The sequence below is a fragment of the Grammomys surdaster genome, unplaced genomic scaffold (genome assembly GCF_004785775.1).
Source record: "Grammomys surdaster isolate TR1022 unplaced genomic scaffold, NIH_TR_1.0 126163, whole genome shotgun sequence".
Lineage (NCBI taxonomy): Eukaryota > Metazoa > Chordata > Mammalia > Rodentia > Muridae > Grammomys > Grammomys surdaster.
The window spans coordinates 5,758,213-5,778,995 of NW_021620970.1; the positions used below are offsets into that span (position 1 = coordinate 5,758,213).

Sequence of the window (20,783 nt, forward strand, 5' to 3'; positions counted from 1 at the left end):
CCCTTTACTCAGACATCTACAGTGGGAGTAGGAGCCGTATTTCAGCTCAACTATAGTAGAACTTTGGAGGCACAATTTTCAAGTTTTATTCAAATATTACACAAATATTTTATTATTGGGGGGCAAATAAACAACCAATTAGGAAGAATTACAATATCAACCATCCTGATAAGAGTTCTGACCATTTTCTTAAATGGCCATTTCTTAGAGAAAAACCATACTAACCACGTTAGACTTGCATTCCTGATTAAATGAATCCTTTCTTAGTCAGACAGAATTTCCCATATTACCTCACTGCGTTAGGAACTACTGATGCACACAGAAGCATGCAAACTCACTCTACTGGTGGGCACGTTTTCAAATCATCACACTCCACATGCTTACAATTGTCAAACTCTCTTCTAGTGAATACGCTGAGAGGCTCTTCTAAAAATTAAACATAGCTCCAGAATTTTAAATTGAGGCCATTTAAAATGTAACACCCCTCCCCCCCCCAAAGAGGTTTTGCCCTACATAATTCAATTCACTTTATCAACTGTGGCTGCACTCCTGGCACCCAGACCGCATTTTGAAGGACTTCTCTGGCTAGCCCCAGCACCTCTATTGCATCCTGTTCTGTCTGACAGTGGTGTTGATATGTTGACAAATCAATCTAGTCATTAATATTCAGCCGGCTGGTGGGATCTGAATGCCTAATACACTGTTACCACACAGCTTAATTAGTAAGATGACAATTGTCTTTCTTTTGTTTCTCATACTGTCGTATGTCTGGGTCTTATCTAACTAAAACTTACATTCTCGAGCTTAGATTTTTTTTTTGAACAAAATCCTAGGCTGGTTCCATTTCATGGCAAAGCACTATTTATGAACTGCTTAGCATTCTGGAACACAGTTCGGTTCTGAAAGTATATCACGTGCTGATGGTGCTCAGCTTTTGTTTATCTGTTCTTTGTATTTGCACTGGCTGTATTTTCCAATTTGTGTGTATGTGTGTTTGTGTGTGTGGGGGGGAACACACTCGCAGCCAATTTTATTTGAACTGGTCAAGTTGAATGGCAAAAACTATTTTAAAATAAAATGTGAATGCTTTTATACATATAGTGGTATCTCAGATACTTTGAGGTATCACATAATCTACAATATAGAGCTGGGAACTGAGCTCAACTGGGACAATAAATTAGAGTCCTGCCAATCAGAGGGAACAAGAGGAATGAATATATGGTTGACGCTGGTAGGGCTCACCAGTGGAAGAAAACTGTTGTCACCAAATCATCCCAAATAATGTTGCGCTGAGGACAAGATTTGAAATCAGAGCAAACGCATTTCCATTTTCTTCCTCATATTTATATATGTGGTATGTCAAGGCTTTCTCTTTGGTCAGAATTTTTAATAATACCAACTAGTCATGTGACTCTAGGTCTGAGCAGCAACAACACTGCAGGTGGCCTAGGAATAGGTGCTCTTTCAGACTTTACCTGTGAACACAGAAAATGATCTTCTGTCTGCAGGGGTCAGGGTCTCCTTGTGAGACAATTTCCCAGGCTGCCTCTGTGTTGATTACTGCCTTTTCGCCTCCCTAATGGCATATGAGGGAATATCAAAACTCAGAAGGAAAAGAAAAGTAATCTCTTCCCTGCCCATTACTAACCTTTCTCAAATGTAATGTGCATCTCTAATAGAACACAGCAATTCGATGATGGCCATGTACTGTCACTCTTACAAATGCTTTTAAACTCCTCACTGCAAGGATGTCCTTATTTATTCACTTAATGAGGCAACTCACACTGAAGCAGACTACATCTCTCTTCATCACCCTTGCAGACCTCTGTGTTTGGTTATCTGTATCATTTTCTTCTGCTAAAAATAACTCTGGCAAAAGCAAAAGCTGTAAACTCAAGCCATAAGATAAAGGAGCCACATAACCTGCGCTATGATTCGTAACAAATGAAAGGATGAGGGAAAAAGAATTCCATTGAGATTCCATTGGAAATTCTCCTTTGTGTGGACATGGCAGATGTAGGGTCATGGTGATGTTCTCATTTACCCACTCACTATGACACTGTCATAACAGGTGTCACAGAGAAGAAAATGGAACCCCAGACCATGGTGGTGAGTGATATTTATATTAAAATGCTATATATAGTTTATTCAAAACTTTGAACAACTTTTAGACCATTTATGACCGAATTATATTTATTAAAAAAACCCAAAACTCCAAAAAAAACCCAAACATACAAAAAACAAAAACCCCAGTCCTTAATTCATTTTTCAACCCTTAATTTTGTCCATGAAATTTTGCTTATTTTGCTTTTGAATACTTTAAAAGTTATCACACACAGCAACAAAAAGATTCAGGTCCATAAAAGAAATTAAAAATCAACTGTAAAACACAATCTTCTCACTACTTAGAAAACAGCTTTTCTACAAATTTCCTATAAACTTATAAATAAAAGCATGGCTACATATTTCTAAAGATTTATTTATTTATTTATTTATTTATTTATGTATTTTTTTTATGTGAATTAGTATTTTTCTGGCATATATGTTTGAGAACCATGTATGTGACTGGTGTCCATAGGCCAAACAAATACATCAGAATCCCTGGAAGGTAAGTTCACAGACCTAAGTGAAATGCCACATGAGTTTGATGAACTGAATGCAAGCTCAAGGAAAGATTAACCAGTGTTATTAAGCTATGAGCCATCCATCTTTCTAGTTCCCCAAATTTTGATTGCACTCGCTTTTCCCGGACTCTAACCCTATGCTTTTTAAAGTTTGGTACACAATGAGATAAGTTCAGAAGAGCAAATTGATTGTCTTCAGAAACTGCTATAGCTATTTTATACTGTTGAGGAGGAATTTTAATCTAGCAACATGGTTACTCTGGAAGTCAATCCCATTCAAAGACCTTCTGAATATGTATGATCCAGCAGAATGACACACCTTTAATCCTTCTGGCTTGAATACAGACATTACCTTAGAACACACTGTTAATCTGAAACAATGTAGGTAAGGTTAATTTGTGGAAGAAAGCAGCATGTTTGAAAGTGACAAACAATAGAAGGGCAAACTGACAAATGAGAGAAAGATTTGAGAGAATGAATCAGAGACAGAATATGTCCAATATGCGTAACTCTCATGAGAACAACCAGAAAAGCAAGGCTGATAAAGAGTAGCACAGAGTGAGGCAGAAGCGGAAGGGGGTTCAGTTGAGTTTATTTGCAAGTTCTGTTCAGTTCGTGGAGTTCCTGCAGTGCAGGCAGCAGAAGCAGATGAAGCCAAAATAAGAAGGAGCAAGAAAATTAGAACTAACTAACTGCCAGAGTTAGTTTGAAAGCCAAACAGAACAATTCAGTCAGAAGCCAAGAGAAGCCAGTTTGACTCAGTTATTTAGGAGAGGCGTTTTGAGCCAGGACAGTTGAGTTAAACCAGCCAGCCAGAGTTCAGAAAGAACCAGAAAGGGTGAGATTATTCAGCAGTAAGCCTGTGAGATGACAATTACATCTGGTGAAAGAGCTACATAGCACAACCTTGACTCAAAAAATGCAACCACAAGAAAAGACTTGTATCATTTCAGCTTTCTTGACATTGTCTTTGTCCCAATTTGTTTACTTATTAAATTACTTGTACTGCCACTTTTGTCATTTAGAATAAGCCAGGCACAAATTATGTGACAGGCAAACTCTGAACATACACAAGTATAATAACTATTGACATTACATGAAACATTAATTTCGAATTCTCTTTTTATAGCATTTAAAGTATACTATTTAGTGTGTGTGTGTGTATGTGTGTGTATGTATGTATGTACAGATGCCACAAAATGTAAATGAAGGTCTGAGGACAAGTTTTTGTCATCTGGGTCCTGAGAATTGAACACTGTTTGCTAGGTTTGGTGGTGTCTTTACCCCTAGGCAGTCTCAGTAGTTCTAATTCTTTATCTTTAATTAAACTGTATATTAAATCACACACACACACACACACACACACACACACACCCCACTACATACATATGTGCTGAAGCAGCATCTTATAGGTCTCTCAAGTTGGGCCTCATCTACCTCCTATAGTCTATTCTCAGTGACACAAAAGGTTCACTATTCACATTCGTTTGCATGATTATAATTAAGACATCCTTAACTTAAAGGTTATCTATAGCCACCAATGAGTAGCAATATGTGAATAATTTATATACATTGGCTGTTACTTGATAAACTCTAGGTAATAACCCACTGTCCAGGTAGCCTACTAGTCACAACCCCTCTTCTCTACACTGATGCTCACACCAAGAATAATTTAAGCATCATGGTGATTCTTTTTCTCCACATTTCTTGAATTGCTTAAAATCATGTCATATAGGTCAGCTTCACTTCACTGTACATCTTCTTATGTTGCCCTGGATTTTATGTTTCTTTCCTTTTGAAAAACCATTCAAGTGTTTTATCATTTCTATTCATACTCTTTGCAAGTTGATATGATATTTTGTAGCACAGTAAATACCTGAGAGAAATTATGCGGCTTTGAAAAGATCCTGGGAACAACAGAGGAGATTTGTAACTTTTGTTCAGTATTTCTCGGAAGATCACCACCTGCCAGGTGTTTCAAGACATGTTAATGTACAGCAGCAAACTTATTTTTAAATGGAACCTGAAATATTTACTTCTTTTATTCTTTTTCTTGGAATTCTTTCTCTTTTATTCTTTTTCTTGGAATTCTTTCTCTGATTATTACTAAAAAGCAATTCCCTATTGTTTTGCTCTTACATAATAAAATGGGCTTTGTTATCTCATCTGCATGTGTCTGGGTCCTGCACTCTGATCTTATAGAGTACCTCATTAATTTTCTGGGTTCCCCATGGTAGAGATGAAGTTTTCAGCATTTGATTTTTGAGCGTCTTTCATTCTAGCCACAGAATGATGAACAGAGATAAGGCAACTCACCCTCAGTTTAATCGAGTTCCTCTCACTATTCCCATGCCAAATTTGAAAGTCTCAGACCATCCAAGAGCTAGACAATAAAAGGCTTGGGAAAAGCCTTTATTAGATGTTTATTAGACTCTTGTGTCTTATAAACATTTCTGCTATTAATATTTGCCAATTTCCTCCCCCCCTTGCTCTTCAAATTCGACCACCACAGCACCATTTCTTGAGTTATAGGCAGAGTCTCACTTGCAGCACTCTGATTATCTTAGCAATATCAGAGATCATTCTGATGATATGCCAGATGTGACAAACACAGAGAGTTCTGTATCCACTGTGTTGTGAACTTTTAAAAATGTAATGGAAGGTGGGGTATACAGTTGTCTTTATCTTTGCATGGACATTTAGAAGTTATTTAAGTGACAGTGAACTTCCCTTTCCATACGATGAAGTAAACTTAGCAAGTGATCATTGAAAGATAGTTCATGCACCCTGATCATTCCAAGAGACGACTAAAGGTAATAGGGTGGATATGCTTAGTCCTTACCATAAGCTGGACTGAGCTAAAACTAGAGGAGATAGTGAAGACATGTCTAATTGCCATTGTAATAGTAGATACACTAGTTAATGATAATGACAATCCAGCCAGAAGTGATGAAATGAAACACAGCACCACAAATAGTATGCTTTGGAATGAGCTAATATGGGTAAACACTCTTACTGTTGGGAGACTTTCTCCTTTGTACAGTGGTTTATCATCATGACTCATTCTGTAGAGCTACCTCTGTACATGATACATGTATTTAGTTATGTTCAGTTAAGCCATATAACTTTTTATGTATCTATATGTGTGGTGTGCATGTGAGCAAGCATGTTCATATATGTGATTACACACACGTTTGAGCATCCATTTGGATGTCCAAGGTTGAGGGCAGGTATCTTCCATGGTTTCTCTCAACCTTATTCATTAATTCAGGGTCTCTCAATTGGGCCAAGAACTCACTGATATGGCTAGTCTAGCTGGCCAGTTTGTTTGGGAGATCTTATATCTACCTTCAGAGTTCTGGAATTACTGATAGGCCAGAAAGCAGAACTGCAGTTCTCGCATTTGCATGACACTCTCTCTCCACTGAGACATCATCTCACACTCAGTAACATTTAAATTCATGTTTTTATTTCACTTTAACTATAGCCGAATGTATACATTTAGTGGTGCTGTCACAAATAAGTATAGTGAAATATATTTATAGAACTCAAATATACATGGAATAGTGATAGATGGTTAGATTTGAGATAGATGGTCTGGAAAGAGGCTTGAAAATACAATCTGGGCGATCACCACATTTCTAGTACAACTTCATCTAAAATGTACAATATTCTAGGCTGTAATTTATACCACCATATTTTAGTTAGAAAACTAAGAATCAGAGATAAGTAACTTGACTGAAGTTACCACAATTATACACATAGCATTGTCTGTCAAATCAGTTCTTCATTAAACCATGATACAACTTCCCCGTACACTTAGAGATCTAAATATTGTGTTGTTTCTCTGGTAAATAGTGAAAGCATAGTAAAAGTAAGTACATCAAGAGGCTAGAAGTGTTGTGGATAGAAACATCTAAACAAAGGGGAGCAGTTGGGATTTGAAACTGCCAATACTCACACAGGTTACTTAGCTCTATTCTTGTGTCCCTGCATCTTTAAATTAGAATCAAAAAGAGTATCTACTTCAAGGTTAGGGGCTGATGTATAAATTCATGCATGGTAAATGTGTTCCGTGTGCGGCTCTATGGCAGATTCTATTCAAGTGTGAGCTAGTCTTACGTCTTCACTTCAGTTTGTTAACATGTGCTGTGCTATTTGCCCATTTTACATAACTTATATGATCACACACACACACACACACACACACACACACACACCTCCCAAATCCTGGTTTCCAACCTGTTAATGCTTTTGTGTTTGGTTTTAGCTTAGGATCTCTCTTCTCTTCTCTTCTCTTCTCTTCTCTTCTCTTCTCTTCTCTTCTCTTCTCTTCTCTCTTTTCATTTCCCCTTCCCCTTCCCCTTCCCTTTCCCTTCCTTTTCTTTTCATTTCTTTTTCCTGCAGTTGCTTCCTTTCTCTTTCTTAGTTAACTTTAGCAACTCTGGGGGATGACTGAGTGATTGCTCCAAGGGTATGGTGGGACAGGAACAGCAATAATTGGTACCCCATTCAAAGACTGTCTCCATAATATGCTAATTTCCATTTTGAGACTGTGTACAGCAGTCAGGACCAGGTAAGCTTAGACACAGCAGGGGCAGAATTTGCACCACAAAAAAGGTAACCTGAGAAAAAAGTTACGATAAAATAAAGCAGCTTTGAGAAACCTGGAAAACACAAAGCATAGGTTGCAGGAGCCAGCTGAATCTAAGGCTAATGTTTTACCTTTCCCAACTGGGGTTCAATACATTGTCTTATTTGCTTGCCATGGGTTTCTGTTATTGAAACACAAAGTTCTGTTATTCAAGTGAGCCCTAAAGAGTTTTAAAACAGAAGTTTGCATATAGTTTCTTAATTTACTCAGTCCGTTTTTTGTTTACCAGTGACACCAACTGCTTAGCTTAGGGTTCTATAGTACTCCTACTTAATATTCACAAGCTTGGCTGGACTTATCCTAGCTTGTACAGATGCCCCCAAGACTTTATTTCATCCAGTCATTACTACTTGTCTGAGTTAGGGTTACTATTGCTATTATGAATCACCATGACCAAGAGCGAGTTGAGGTGAAGAGTGTTTATTACACCCTCTGTTCCATATATCTGTTCATGATCAAAAACAGTGAAGGCAGCAACTCAAGTGTAGGCAGGAACTGTTGCAGAGGCCATGGAAGGGTCCTATTGCCTTGCTCCCTGTGGTTTATTCAGCCTTTTTTTTTTTTTTTTGTCAATAGAACTAGCTGCTGAGGGGTGGCCTGACCCACATGGGATGGACCCTTCCATTTGAGCTCTACAGGCTAGCCTACAGTCCAATCTTGTGTATGCACTTTCTAAGTGTTCCCACCTCTCATATGACTCCAGCCCATATCAACATTAAATTAGCAGCACATTATCTTTTCATGTAGGTAGGAATCATGACTCCATTTTAAAGATAATGTCATGAAGCAAAGAAGACAAAGGATGATTGGTTAGAGGGTCAATCTTAACTATATCTCGGATACTAGATTACTGACCTCTCTCCCTTTGCTGTTGTAATCATGACACTGCCTGGCTTCTCACTTCATGGCATCTGGATTTTTATTGACTGCGATGTGGTCTGAAGTCTCATGAGACTTCTTAGTGGTCTACTATAGTTGTGTTTACCATACCAGGTTCTAGTTTTCTTGTCTGTTTGTCAGATCCAAGATGCTTTAAATGATCCACTACTAGTATCACTGAAGTTTCTAATCAGGGAATTGTTTATTCTCAGTGAGACAATGGGAAAGAATGTCTTTTGTGCCATTTCAATTGATATTGTGACATAACAGGTTTTTATTTTCTTTATTCAACCATAAGTTCATTCACAAGCACACTCATTTGCCATCTAGACCTCAGTAAGCAATTAGTCCAGCTCCTGGGCTTCTCCAGCAAGAACAATCAATGAGCAGGCATGAAGACAGGGGCCAGTTTCTTTCTGAGTTGATGCTCAGTCTCTTTTGAGAAGGAGAGTTTCATTTTCCACTTGTGCTGGTATCACTATCACCTGGTCTGGGTGATAGGAAATCTTTGCCCAGTCAAATAAAATGTGCATTTCTTGGTCAAATACAAATGGCTTTTAAAATATTCTAGATAATCCCCTTTACTAAAATATTACAGTTCATCTATTCCATTCTTCAGCGACGAGTTAGTTCTATATCGCTTTTGAAAACGCAGGTCTGATGAGCTAAACCATAGTGGATCTCCATTCTCTAAATTTGGAGACTGTGATTTTAAATTTAGCTGAAAATTCAAGAAAATAAATGACCATCTTTCCAAATGCATAACTCATTACAAATTTCATTTTAGAAACACATTTTTACATTCTATCCCAAATGATATTGTGGCTATAAACTAGGATTTCCTAATTACTGTTTTTTTTAAAGCCATTAATACTTATGTCTTTATCTTCTGTTTCCATTGATAAGAACATTGAAATATTTGACTGGTGTTAGGGAGGGAATGTTTTCTTTTGCATCTAGCAATAGCATAAAGTTATTTTACCACTTTAGAGATATGATGCATGGGGGCTAAACTTGTCTAACTGGCAATGTTTCCTAACAAGAGACATGGAAAAGAATAACTATTACACTTCAGGTTTGCCTTTTTCTAATTTCTTAATTCCTTAGCCATACACTATAGTTCTTTTTGTAAGTATTCCAGATTCCTCTAAGATATATCCATCTAACTATAATTTACAAGAAATGAAGAGAATGTTAAAGGTTGTTGCTAATGGTAACAACCACTAAAGCTCTAATAATGGAGATAGTCCTTGCCATTTAACACCATCAGTATCAAAGGGGCTCATCTACTTTTGGCAGTTTACCTACACTCTTCCTATGTCTGTACTAATACATTCATTAATTAATAGCTATCACTGTGAGGACTATCTATGAATGTGGCATCTTCTATAAATGGTGAAATACTTACTGTGAAATTTGAACTACATATTATCCAGAAACTACAAAGAATACAGGGTTGGTGGCCAACCAAGCATGATCAGACTGCCTTGAGTTCTGGCCTTGCCACTGACTAGCTTGGTGATTTGGGTGCCTGGTATCACTTATTACCCTTAATTTTCATGATACATATTTAAAAACAACACCTATCTGTATGGGATTTTAATGAGAATTAAATGAAGTCCAAAGTATATTCACTGAAGAACTACTTTTAAAACATTAAACTAATTATATCCTGTGGCCCACCAACCCCTGTCATTTACAGTATGACTATCCCTTTAAGAGGAGACAACTATTGATTAACAAGAATATAAGTTTAAATACTATAAGACTGCCAAGGCACCTTACTCTAAAGGAAGCATCACATGTACGTATGTTCTCATATTGAACAAAAGCAAAGCCCTAACATTTCTAGGAAGTGGCAAAATAAAATATTCATTCTCTACTGCCACACAAAGTAAGACAGGAGAGAAAGTGCTTAGAATATTAATGGATACAGTATGATAATAAAAATGTCAATGTCATAACTTGTGTTGGTGAGACTTCAAAAAGAGCATAATTTAAAACCCCAGTAAAGGCTTCCTGCTGTCACATCCATGACAACATACCCAATGGGAACCATTCTTGGCTGTTTCACTTTCTTTTGAGCATAAACGTCCCATTTCTTTACTAGTAAACACACATTTCGTCCAAAGACATTTTAGATTTTGATTTTTGTTACTGCTCAACCCACTTTTAAACATCCTTTTTTTTTTTGTTTTTTGCTTCTACTCCAGTGAATACAATGAGCATTTTTTTTTCACGTTAATAATTAAAATTCAATTAAAAGCACAACACGGAAGATTGAAATCAATGCCACCTTTGGAGTGAAGGAATTACCTTCATGAGAAATCTCCTTCCAAGGGTTGGGTGGATACATGAAGGCTGCATTCTGGATCTGGTCATGGATATCTTCATCTTCATTAAAGGGGAAGGTACCACTCAGGCTCACGTAGACGATGACACCAACAGACCACATGTCTAGGGAGCGGTTGTAACCCTTGTTCCTCAGAACCTCAGGTGCCAGGTAGGCTGGGGTACCCACCACTGACCTCCGGAAAGACTTCTCTCCAATGATCCGGGCAAAACCAAAATCACAGAGTTTTACCTGTTGAGAGTAAGAATTTACTGAAACAGTGAGTTTGGACTTACATTAGATCAACTCTGCCAGAGTACAAATATATTATACAGACATTAATTGTTCCTGGTAGAAGAAATGCTACATTTCACTTTCTAATTTTGAAGAAAGTAGTTTATGCCACAAGACAAAACTGGTTTTTCATTCATGAAAGTATTCTGTAAATCCTTTCCTTCCTATCCCAAATATTAAAAGATAAATATGGAATTAAAGTATGATCCATTTTGAGAATTTGTCAGTAGGTAGGAAAACATGCAAAGTGGCAATGATGGCCTTATCCCAGAGACTTATTTAAGTGAAGAATGAGGGATAAGTAGAAAGATGACTCAAGGAATCCATGGTGACTATCGAAATTAGCTCCATATTGGCCTGCAGGCAGGACCTGAAGTTGTTAGCACAGCAAAGTCAACACCTGCCCTGGCCAAGTACTGTAGGCTTAGGGTCCCTAGAAAAAGGTCCAGTTTTTTTCCTACTCCTGTATGTAGGAAATGGAAACTTGCCCTTTTCCCCAGCCTCAGAGATTAGTCAGCATCCCTGGGATCCAAAGGTATCCTCAGTGTCAAGGTCACATTTTCAGATCACGATGGAGTCCAACTTTGCCCATGCAACCCAACAGCAGACTGAGTAAGCACATGTGATTATTAGCAGAGCAGCTTTGTGAAGAGTGAGTGACACAGTGTGGCCCAGAAACAGAAGGCAAGGAGGCAAGGGAAATGCTCAGGCAAGACTTCAAACAATTCCGGGTTTAAGGAGAAAGTAAAAAGGTAGTGCAAGGAGGTGGTATGGAGCCAGCTGTGAAGCTGGTTATCTGCTTGAATGTGGCTTTTTACTTGCCTGAGGGAAAGGGTCAGCTGATGCCAGCAACACATTTTCTGGCTTGAGGTCACAGTGAACGATATTTTTGAAATGAAGATGTCGTAAAGCCACTAGTATCTATAAAGAAGAGAATCATCCAAATAACTTCATTTTATGACATTACAAATTCATTTCAGGCTATATAGCTAGTTTTAAGATATTACTGAAATGAAATGCAACATAAACTTGAAACACCAAGAAACCCCATAATGACCAGTCACAGTGGTTTATGTTCAAGACACTCAACTAGTCTAGAGTTAACATAGCAGGTGGCTAGGGAAAAATCCATGGAAGAAGTAGCAGATTCTTCCATGGTATTATATAGCATGCTATATACAAAGAAATTCACCACAAGATACAGAAACACTGCCTTAAATATCTGTATTGAACTAGGTCTAAGCCATGGGACTATTAAAATTTCAAGACTAGCTTTAATAGTTAGGTCAGTTTAAATGCTATCAATTTTGTATGCTGGACTCTGAATGACAAAAATATAAGTAAGAAGATATACTTCGCCCTTGCAGTCTTTCCTAGTGTAGTTTAGATCAGAAACTGAGAGCAACCAACAAGGCTAGAGAGCTGTAGTTAAACAGTGCTAACATCTGATATTGAATACTACTTTTTTTCTGTCTCTAATTGATTTCTTACCTGAGTAATTAAAAACTTCGTTATGTGTTCTGGCAACCTGCCCTTTTCACTTGACAAGATCATCTCCAGCATGTCTCCATGGAGTTTTTCCATAACAACAAACACTCTTTCAGGCGTCTCAAACATACACTCCAAATTTACAACACCAGGGTGATGAAGGTTCTATTAAAGATAAATAAAGCACTTGAAGAAAATGAGTTTTTTGATACTGTTTGGCAAGCTCACTGATTACATGAAACTGTTGAAGCTTAAATCTTGGAGAAACCAACACTTAAGATTCTTAGCACCTCCAAATTCCACATGTGGTGCCTTATATTTTTGAGATTCTAATGTTTCCAAAAAATATATCTTTATTTTCTATGCATACTGAAGTTATTTCTATACTGAAAAAAACTAAGTTCTAGCATAGTGAATTGCTAATTAGGTTTTAATTAGAATACCATATTGAGATATGTATAATTTCTTAGGATCATCTCCAATATTAAACATATTGTCTTAAAAAAAAGCATACTAGGACATATCTACATAATTTATATTTAATGCAGAAGAGATAAAATTCATACATGGAGTACAAAGGACTGACTGAAGGGGTATCTCAGGGAGAATCTGCCAGAGTTGTTCAGCCCCACAGGCTGTTGTAGGAGGCAGAAGCTGTTACAAAGTGAAGATCATTGTGAACCGGTGAACTATTATGACTGAGCCCCTGGTTGGTCACAACAACACACTATGCAGGGATCTTTCATTGCTTAACCATATGATAAATGTTGGCCCAAGAGAGTAGTGGTTAGACATGGAAGGCTACAGTGTGCCTGGTATGCTATCACATAGAATTTCTCTGAGCTTCGTATTATTCCCTCTTTGATGTCTAAATTTCAGTGATGTTCTGGCTCAACAAATGCCTCTAGGTAATTGACTTTTATATGGTTTTTGTATAAAACAACAAAATCCTAACAGTACAAAACAATGGCATATTTTACCTGCATTTCAATGAGAAACAATAACAATACCAATATAACACATCATGAACAAAATTAACAATCCTACTCCTCATAGGGGAAAAAAAATGGGCACAGAAAAAGCAACAAGATAGTTGTGTTGAAGTTCTGATTCTCCACAAAGAAGTTGCTAATAGCACCATCCTATCTGAGCATATAATTCCTTTCTGCATTTCATCTAACTATGAATATCTGCAGTGTTTTAGGAAACCTGGGTTCCTTAAACCCAAAAGCCCTGTGTCTGGGTGAGGAACAGGTACAATGAAAAACAAAGGAAAGACAAACAGAAATGTACTTTGCTACCTAAGTGAGCCAAATGTATGTGTCAATCCCTAAGCATCTCTACCTATACTTCTTAAACTATACGAGTTCTTAGTGATTTAAATGAGCAACTAACACTTAAGAGTCTTAGCACTTCCAAATTCATGTGAATTCCAAATTCTAATTGATAGATTCTTTTCTCTCTCTACTCTAAGCCATGGCTTTAACAGACCCATATACGGGGTGGGGCTTAGTATATGTAACATAGACTGGAAAGATTCCCAAAATATCTTAGGCCAAAAATATATAACAGATTACTAAGATTTTTCTATAATCTGTTTTGTGACATGTTCAATGCAAACTCAGAAGGACTCTACAAATGGCAACTATTAAGTATTTTTACAAAATGGACTAAGGGATTTTTGTGCTATTTCTCTACAAAAGACATTATAGACAGACAGACAGACAGACAGACAGGCAGATAGGCAGATAGATAGATACACAGATTTCAAAAGAAGCAGCCTATTCGGGACAGTACCCAAGTAAAGGCCATACATACCAAACTAGACAAACCATTTTAGAAATGTAAACTCATGTTTCCACTGGCCTTGGCTTTCATTTTACAATAGCCGACTATTTTATAGGTTTCCTAAAGAATGCATTAAGTGAGAGCTGAAACTCTTCGCCAAACTCAAGACTTTCTCCTAAACAATTGAGGACAGGGTCTTATACTATGTTCTAGTCTTGCTTCAAACTGACTATGTAACTCTGGCTGGCTTTGCAGGCATCGCAATCCTCTTGGCACAATCACTTTAGTGCTAGGATTATAGGTCAGAGTTACCATGCCCAGTTATTTTTTTATAGATAAGTTTGTAATATATTGAGACAAAGTCATACTTCCTCATGGATTGGTTTTATCATGGTCCCAGTGAGCTAAATGATCAAATCTTTTATCTATGATAAGAAAAATTATAGAATGGAATATTTAAAAAAAACTATAAATAAGGAAAAAAATCAATCTTTAATCTATCTCCCTGTGTAATCAATGCTACACATGTAATTTTTAATTATGGAGCACATGGTAATTAATTAATATCTAGATACATTCCAATCAAGTCTATGTGACATGATCAGTGTTATTTTTTTATATAAAATAAAGAGATCTGGAAAGTCTTCTTCCTGATGTCCCAGGTAACTGACTTTGAAAAAGTGATTAAACACTGCAATGTCAGAGTACAGTAGCCTACAAGAATTCTTGCTAATTTCTGACATTTGCAGCAGAAATTCAGAGCATGCATTTCATACCAGAGCAACATTCTGCAGGACTCTGACCATCTGTTTGTTGGATTTCAGTAACTTAATTTTCAGGAAATGAAACATTTGGTCAAGCACAGGGAAAATGGTGTACTTTCACACATTGCAGACTATGGCATATCTTATCTATGGAGTGAATGTAAGGGTTTTCAAAAGCTGGAGGAAATACCATTCATAGATAAGACAAGAATCTCTTTGACCTAAGGCTCCTAGAAAGCTATGTAAGCAGAGAAAGGATACTCATTCCTAGAAACAAGGCATCTTATTAGGAAGTGAGTTAACTAAACTGCACTTTTGGTTTCCATTATGTAAAACGTTTCGTATACATTTGCCTGCATAGTGCTATGTCAGCACTTCTTTAATGATAACGGTGTTGCTTTCTTTTATAACAAGAGCATTTATTGCTGACATTACATTGTGATAAGCTATCACTGCCATAATGTCACCTCTTTCTTCTACACTATTCTATTCAAATACATAAGGGGCACGAAACAAGGGAATAAAGGAAGTTAGATTTCACATAGCATTCAACACTTTAGGAGTAGAGCATTTTTGTGAGGGCTTCTGACATTTCATCAGGAGGCTATATGATTCCATTCATACTGCAATGGGAAAAAAATTAAACATGATGAATTCAGACAAAGGATTCAAAACAGCATGATGAACTGAAGGAGGGACAACACACTGCAAAGAAGAGATCAGGAGAGCAAGGTGTCATTGTTAAAGGTATGGGGTTGATTATGTTCCTGTGCCTTCTCAGTGTTGAGAAAATCACAGCGTTCTATCCATTTTCTAATTGAACTCTCTTAAAATTTCTGCTCTATTTAGTGGTCCTGGAAGTCATAATCACCTAATACTATATGAAAGGGAAATGGCTCATAATGCCTTGAAAGATATGGAAAAGTCATTTTGTGGGGGAAACTCTGAAATGCTGGTTAAAAATGGTATCCACATTGACTGGAAGCTCTCTTGATTTTCAGAAACGTATAACCAACCATTGGTCTTTTGGAACATTCATTGAAAAATTTCCAGTAATGAACCAGTGTCTCTCTACCCAAATTTGTTATCTTTATCTTCTACATTTGGTATCCAATGACTCCCTGAGGCCCAATGGCTGAGAGTCACTCTAAAACCAGATTTGTTCCTCTCTCTGAATCACATACTATACATTACAAGTGAAGGCCCATCCCCTTCTCTCAACTGGATCCCCTCACCTTTGTCCTCATCATTGGGCCTAGGTTTTACTCTCACAGATTTCCTTAATTTACTGCTGAGTCCCCTCTCAATGGATCTTGCTTTGGGATTGTTTCCTTCAATGTAATCATTAAAAATGTGGTACTATGATTTTTCCAAGGTAATTCTGGTTTATAAGGAGGTCATCACTAGCTTCAGAAATACCTGCTTCCTTTCAGCAAAGCATAGGAAACCCATCAATCCCTGTTTGTTTACACCCCCCAGCTCAAACACTTCTCTTCAAGCATCTGCTCTTCCACACACTACCCTTCTGTTTATACACTCACATTTTCTTTCTCCTGCTTTCACATTCTCTTTCTCCTACTCACATACCTATGATTCCCTCAGCCTGAGTGAGACAATTGGTTTGGTACAAACTCAGTTGTCAGAAAGCTTTCAATGGACGCACGGAAGTGGGATTTAAGCTAAAATCCTAGACTAGAGCCTCAAACTGAAGAATAGAACTCAAGGGAGCTGCAGCCAAGATAATAGTAACTGAAATGGAGACAACTCCACCCTTCTTGTCCTACTGGGATGAATACTCTTGGTTCACCTGTGAGCAGTTACTGGAGCTAAAAAAGCACTTCAAGAAAGACTGAGGTCTAACAAGGAGACTCTGGAGGCCTTGGCTGAAAAACTCAAACTGAGCAAAGGACTCACGAGGATGTGGTTCTTCAGTAAAAGGTGTGAGATGATGCTGAACTGGTTGACCAAGGCACAACACACTTATTGGAAAATTCGTAGTTGGCACTCGACAACGAGAGAGATCACCACGCAGAACTCCGAGGAGTCCTCTCAAAATGAACCTTGACTCCCCAAAGCTTTGAAAGCCTCGAGAGTCTTACACTCTTTTCTGAGTATCAAAGCAGAGATGGCACATCACAGGATTTCTGACTCTCTGGCATAGGCTCTCTTTGTTGATTTTTTTGTTAACTTCCTTGTTGGGGCAGGAGGCTGTTGAGATTTATGTCTATCATTGGTATATTAATAATAAAGCTTGCATTCATAGAAACAAAAAAAGAAAGAAAGAAAGCTTCCATCAACTCTCTTAGTTTTAAGTTGGATCCCTCTCCATTTTTCAGAATCTTTGGTAATCTTCTCTCATAATATTCATATTACAATATTATTGACTTCATTTCTCTACCAATAAGAAATATCCTTAGTGTTCATACTTAATTAACTGAATTCTCTGCCTAGTGTCTGGGATATATTAAGATGCTCAATGTAAATTTATTAAATGTTATTGAAAGATGAACCTCTGTATTTCCTAACTTTATTATTATTATTTGAATAATATTCCTTATGATCTAAACGATTTTATTTTAGGTATGCTAATATATACATAATATTTGGTGATGATATACTGCCATCAAATAATATACAGTGACTACTAATCTGTAGAAAATGTAGTGTATGGATTTTCATTGTAAGTTCACTGAATTGTTGGTAAGAAACCTGTGATTCACATGATGAAATACTAACTAATGCTTTTTTAAATTATAAAAACTAATTACATAGAGTCAAATATCAGAAATGCACTGCAAGATTTGTTCCAAATGATTTTCCTAATAACAAGGATATGATGAAGTCATTATCATTTACTTTGTAGGCGTCATCCCTCAAAATATGGCAGTTTGGACACCTGTTTGAAGAATCTCACCCTCTTTCTTAGGAACAAATCCATGTTCTCCCTCTCATCTAGATGATGTGTACTTGTTCCATGTCTTCTTCTCATGAGTAGTTTTCATTTCACACCAGTCAAAAAAGCACTAGAAAAGTGGTCAGAGAGAGACCAGGAAGGCAGCAGCAGCTGAACAGCCAAAGATTTCTTCTATGGTACCCCCACCCATCATGGACATCCTTCTTACATTAATCATAATTTGATTATCCTCCTGAGGATGGAGGACAGAAAATTCGAAGCAGGATATTTGTATAGTACCAATGGTGGTACATGTTTTCTTTAGAAACCAGTTTCAAATCCCTTCCTTTTGCTGGGTTTCTGTCTTAACTCTAAGCAGGCAAGACTATGAGTATAGCCTCAGGGCCAGGAGTACCATTTCTGTAGCAGGTTCTTGGGAGGCAGTCTCCATAAATTTGGATTTCTGCCACTGTACAAAGAAGTGGGCAATAATATCCTCTTTAATTCACTGATTGAACATTAGTGATGCAAAGGAGAGTCCCTTTGACCTGACAAGAAGGAGCATCGAGGTAGTAACAAATGTCACAATCTCACCCTCCATCTTTGCCATGGCTCCATCATTCTCCTTGCTGCTGGCACATATTAAAAGGACCATAACCATTACCTCACAATTTTGTGAGTCAGATGTTTTATGAGCTCCTCTGTTTTCTCTGATATGGCTTCCCTGTGCAGAATTTAAGTTGTTGAGACACTGTCGTCCTATGTGAGGGCTCTGAGGGAGAACCTGCCTCCTAGTTTATTCTGGTTGTCGACTAAGTGTTGGTGAAGTGACAGTACCATTCTCTAGTTGCTGTAGGCCAGGAGGCCCTGAGCTCCCTGAGCTGCTCAACTTCTTTAGCATTGGTCATTCCCTACTCATTATATGTTTAATTTTCACATTCTAAAGCTCCCAACAGTGTTTTGCTTCCTCCTCTGCTTCTAGCTAGAGAGGATCCTTTTCTTTTAAGGACTTATGTGTTGGCTTAGGCTAATCCAACATAAACTAACATGACTAACATAAGCTAACCATCCTATTTTATTCTCTCTATATTATTTACTTTTCTATTGCTGTGATAAAACATCATGATCACATAACTTATAGGAAGAAGGATTTAATTTTGGCTTACAGTTTCAGTGACATAAGAGACATCATGCCTAGGAAGCATGGCAGCAGGCAGACAAGGTAATCAGAGCAGCACCTGAGAGGTGACATCTCAAACCACAAACAGGAAGCAGAGAGAATATTGAAATGGCAAATGTCCTTGAACTCTCAAAGCCCACTCTAGTGATGTGCTTCTTCCAGCAAGGCCACACCTCTTAAACCTCTCAAGAGTGTTACTAACTGGGCTCTGACTATTTAAATGCCTGAGCTTATGGGGCCATATCTCATTCAAAGCACCACATTCTACACTTTGTTCTCCATAGTCTCAAGTCCTTATCATGCTGCAAAATCCATTCAATCCAACTACAAAAGTCCCATAGTCTTTAGTCTCAACAATAATTAAAAGTCCAAAGTCTCTTCTGAAATTCAAGGACATCTTTCAATTTTAAGCCAGTATCTAATCAAAAAGAAAATTACATAGTTCCAACATACAATGACAACAACTATGTATTACTATTCTAAAAGGGAGAAATGGGGATGAGATAAGAATATACGGGACCAAAATCTAGCAGGGCAAACTCCAAACCCTTAAGCTCCATGAAAGGTGGTCCCACCTCTCCAGCTTGGCTGCCCTTAAGACACATCTCCCTCTTGGGCTGGCTTCAATCCCGGTATGCAGCAATCTAATGTCTCCTGGCTCTGAGACCTCATATACCTTGGGGTCTCCAGTATAACCCAAGTTTCACTCATACAGCTTCATGCCATAGCCTCTCAGGTTCTCCATACTTCCTGCCTGGCCCCAGAGGTTCTCTGGAATTGTGAGGGAAGAGTCTATAATCCCTAAACTAGTGTATCTTTCATGACTGTGAATCTATCACCACACAGACATGGATACAACTTCCAACTTTGGCTACTAGCTTGGGATGGAACCTGGTACACTGGGTTACATTTGTAGAACTTTTGGGGTTACATTTGTTGTTGCTTTCTAAGAACAGAAAGTTTCCTAGGCCTTTTCTTCTCTCAACTTAGAAGCTCGGCTGGGTGTAGCCTCCTTCTGAGGACCCCCAGATCTTTATTCCAACTCAGGTCAGGCCTTACTCCTTAAGCACAAGCCTTGGGTCTAACACTAAAGTCTGGTGCTCTGGTTGTCTTCAAACTGTAAATTTTGGATTTCTTTCTGCCCATTTCTCTTTTTCATTATAGACTTGCATAAGAATGATTACTAATAGTCACCAAGGACAGTTAATATGAGTCTATTATGAAATCTCTACCAAAGCAATCAGTCCGTTATTTTTAAATTTAGCCAAAGGCAAGAGAATAGAATAAAGTCAGAAACAGCCCCACTCTTTTCCAAAATATTACAAGAATGTTCTCTAGCCCAGTTGTTAATGTTATTCCACTGTGAAACATCCAGAGGCAGGTCCTTACCACTGCAGTTCCCTAATCTCCCACTAGAATGGCGCATTAAGCTCTACTCACAGTGATCTATCGCTTTTCTAGTCCAGATTTTCAAATTCTTCCACTTTCCTCCATAAAACAGTAAGATCAGGTCTGGCATAGTAATATCCCAATCCACTTTGTGATACAAATCCTATCTTCAGTTACTTTTCTACTGCTGTGATAAATCACCACAACTAACTTATCAAAGGGTTTATTTGGGGCTTACAGTTTCAGAGGGATAAGAAGAGTCCACCATCAGGGGAGTCGGACAGTAAGCTGGCACAGAGGCAGGAACAGCAGAGAACTCATATCTCCATCAGTAAGCACATGCAGAGAGAGAGAGAACTCCAAATGGCAAGAGTTTTTAACTCTCAAAGCCCAACATTCAGTGAAAATACTTCCTTTAGCAAGGCCATACTGAAGTGGAATGAGTATAGAAGGCCAATTATTAGCTACTTATATACTACTGATTTATTAGTGATTTAC

The 20,783-nt window shown here is 37.8% G+C and overlaps 1 protein-coding gene across 1 annotated transcript in view; it reads right to left on the reverse strand.

Annotated features, from left to right (window-relative positions):
- The window catches only part of Prkd1 (protein kinase D1), a 135,203-nt gene that overhangs the window by 12,365 nt on the left and 102,055 nt on the right, over positions 1 to 20,783 (reverse strand). Inside the window, exons 14-16 of the mRNA XM_028757463.1 lie at positions 12,275 to 12,436; positions 11,606 to 11,704; positions 10,474 to 10,741 (exon numbers count right to left, since the gene is read on the reverse strand). Of these exons, the coding sequence (XP_028613296.1) occupies positions 10,474 to 10,741; positions 11,606 to 11,704; positions 12,275 to 12,436 (529 nt within the window). The remainder of the gene's footprint in view (positions 1 to 10,473; positions 10,742 to 11,605; positions 11,705 to 12,274; positions 12,437 to 20,783) is intronic.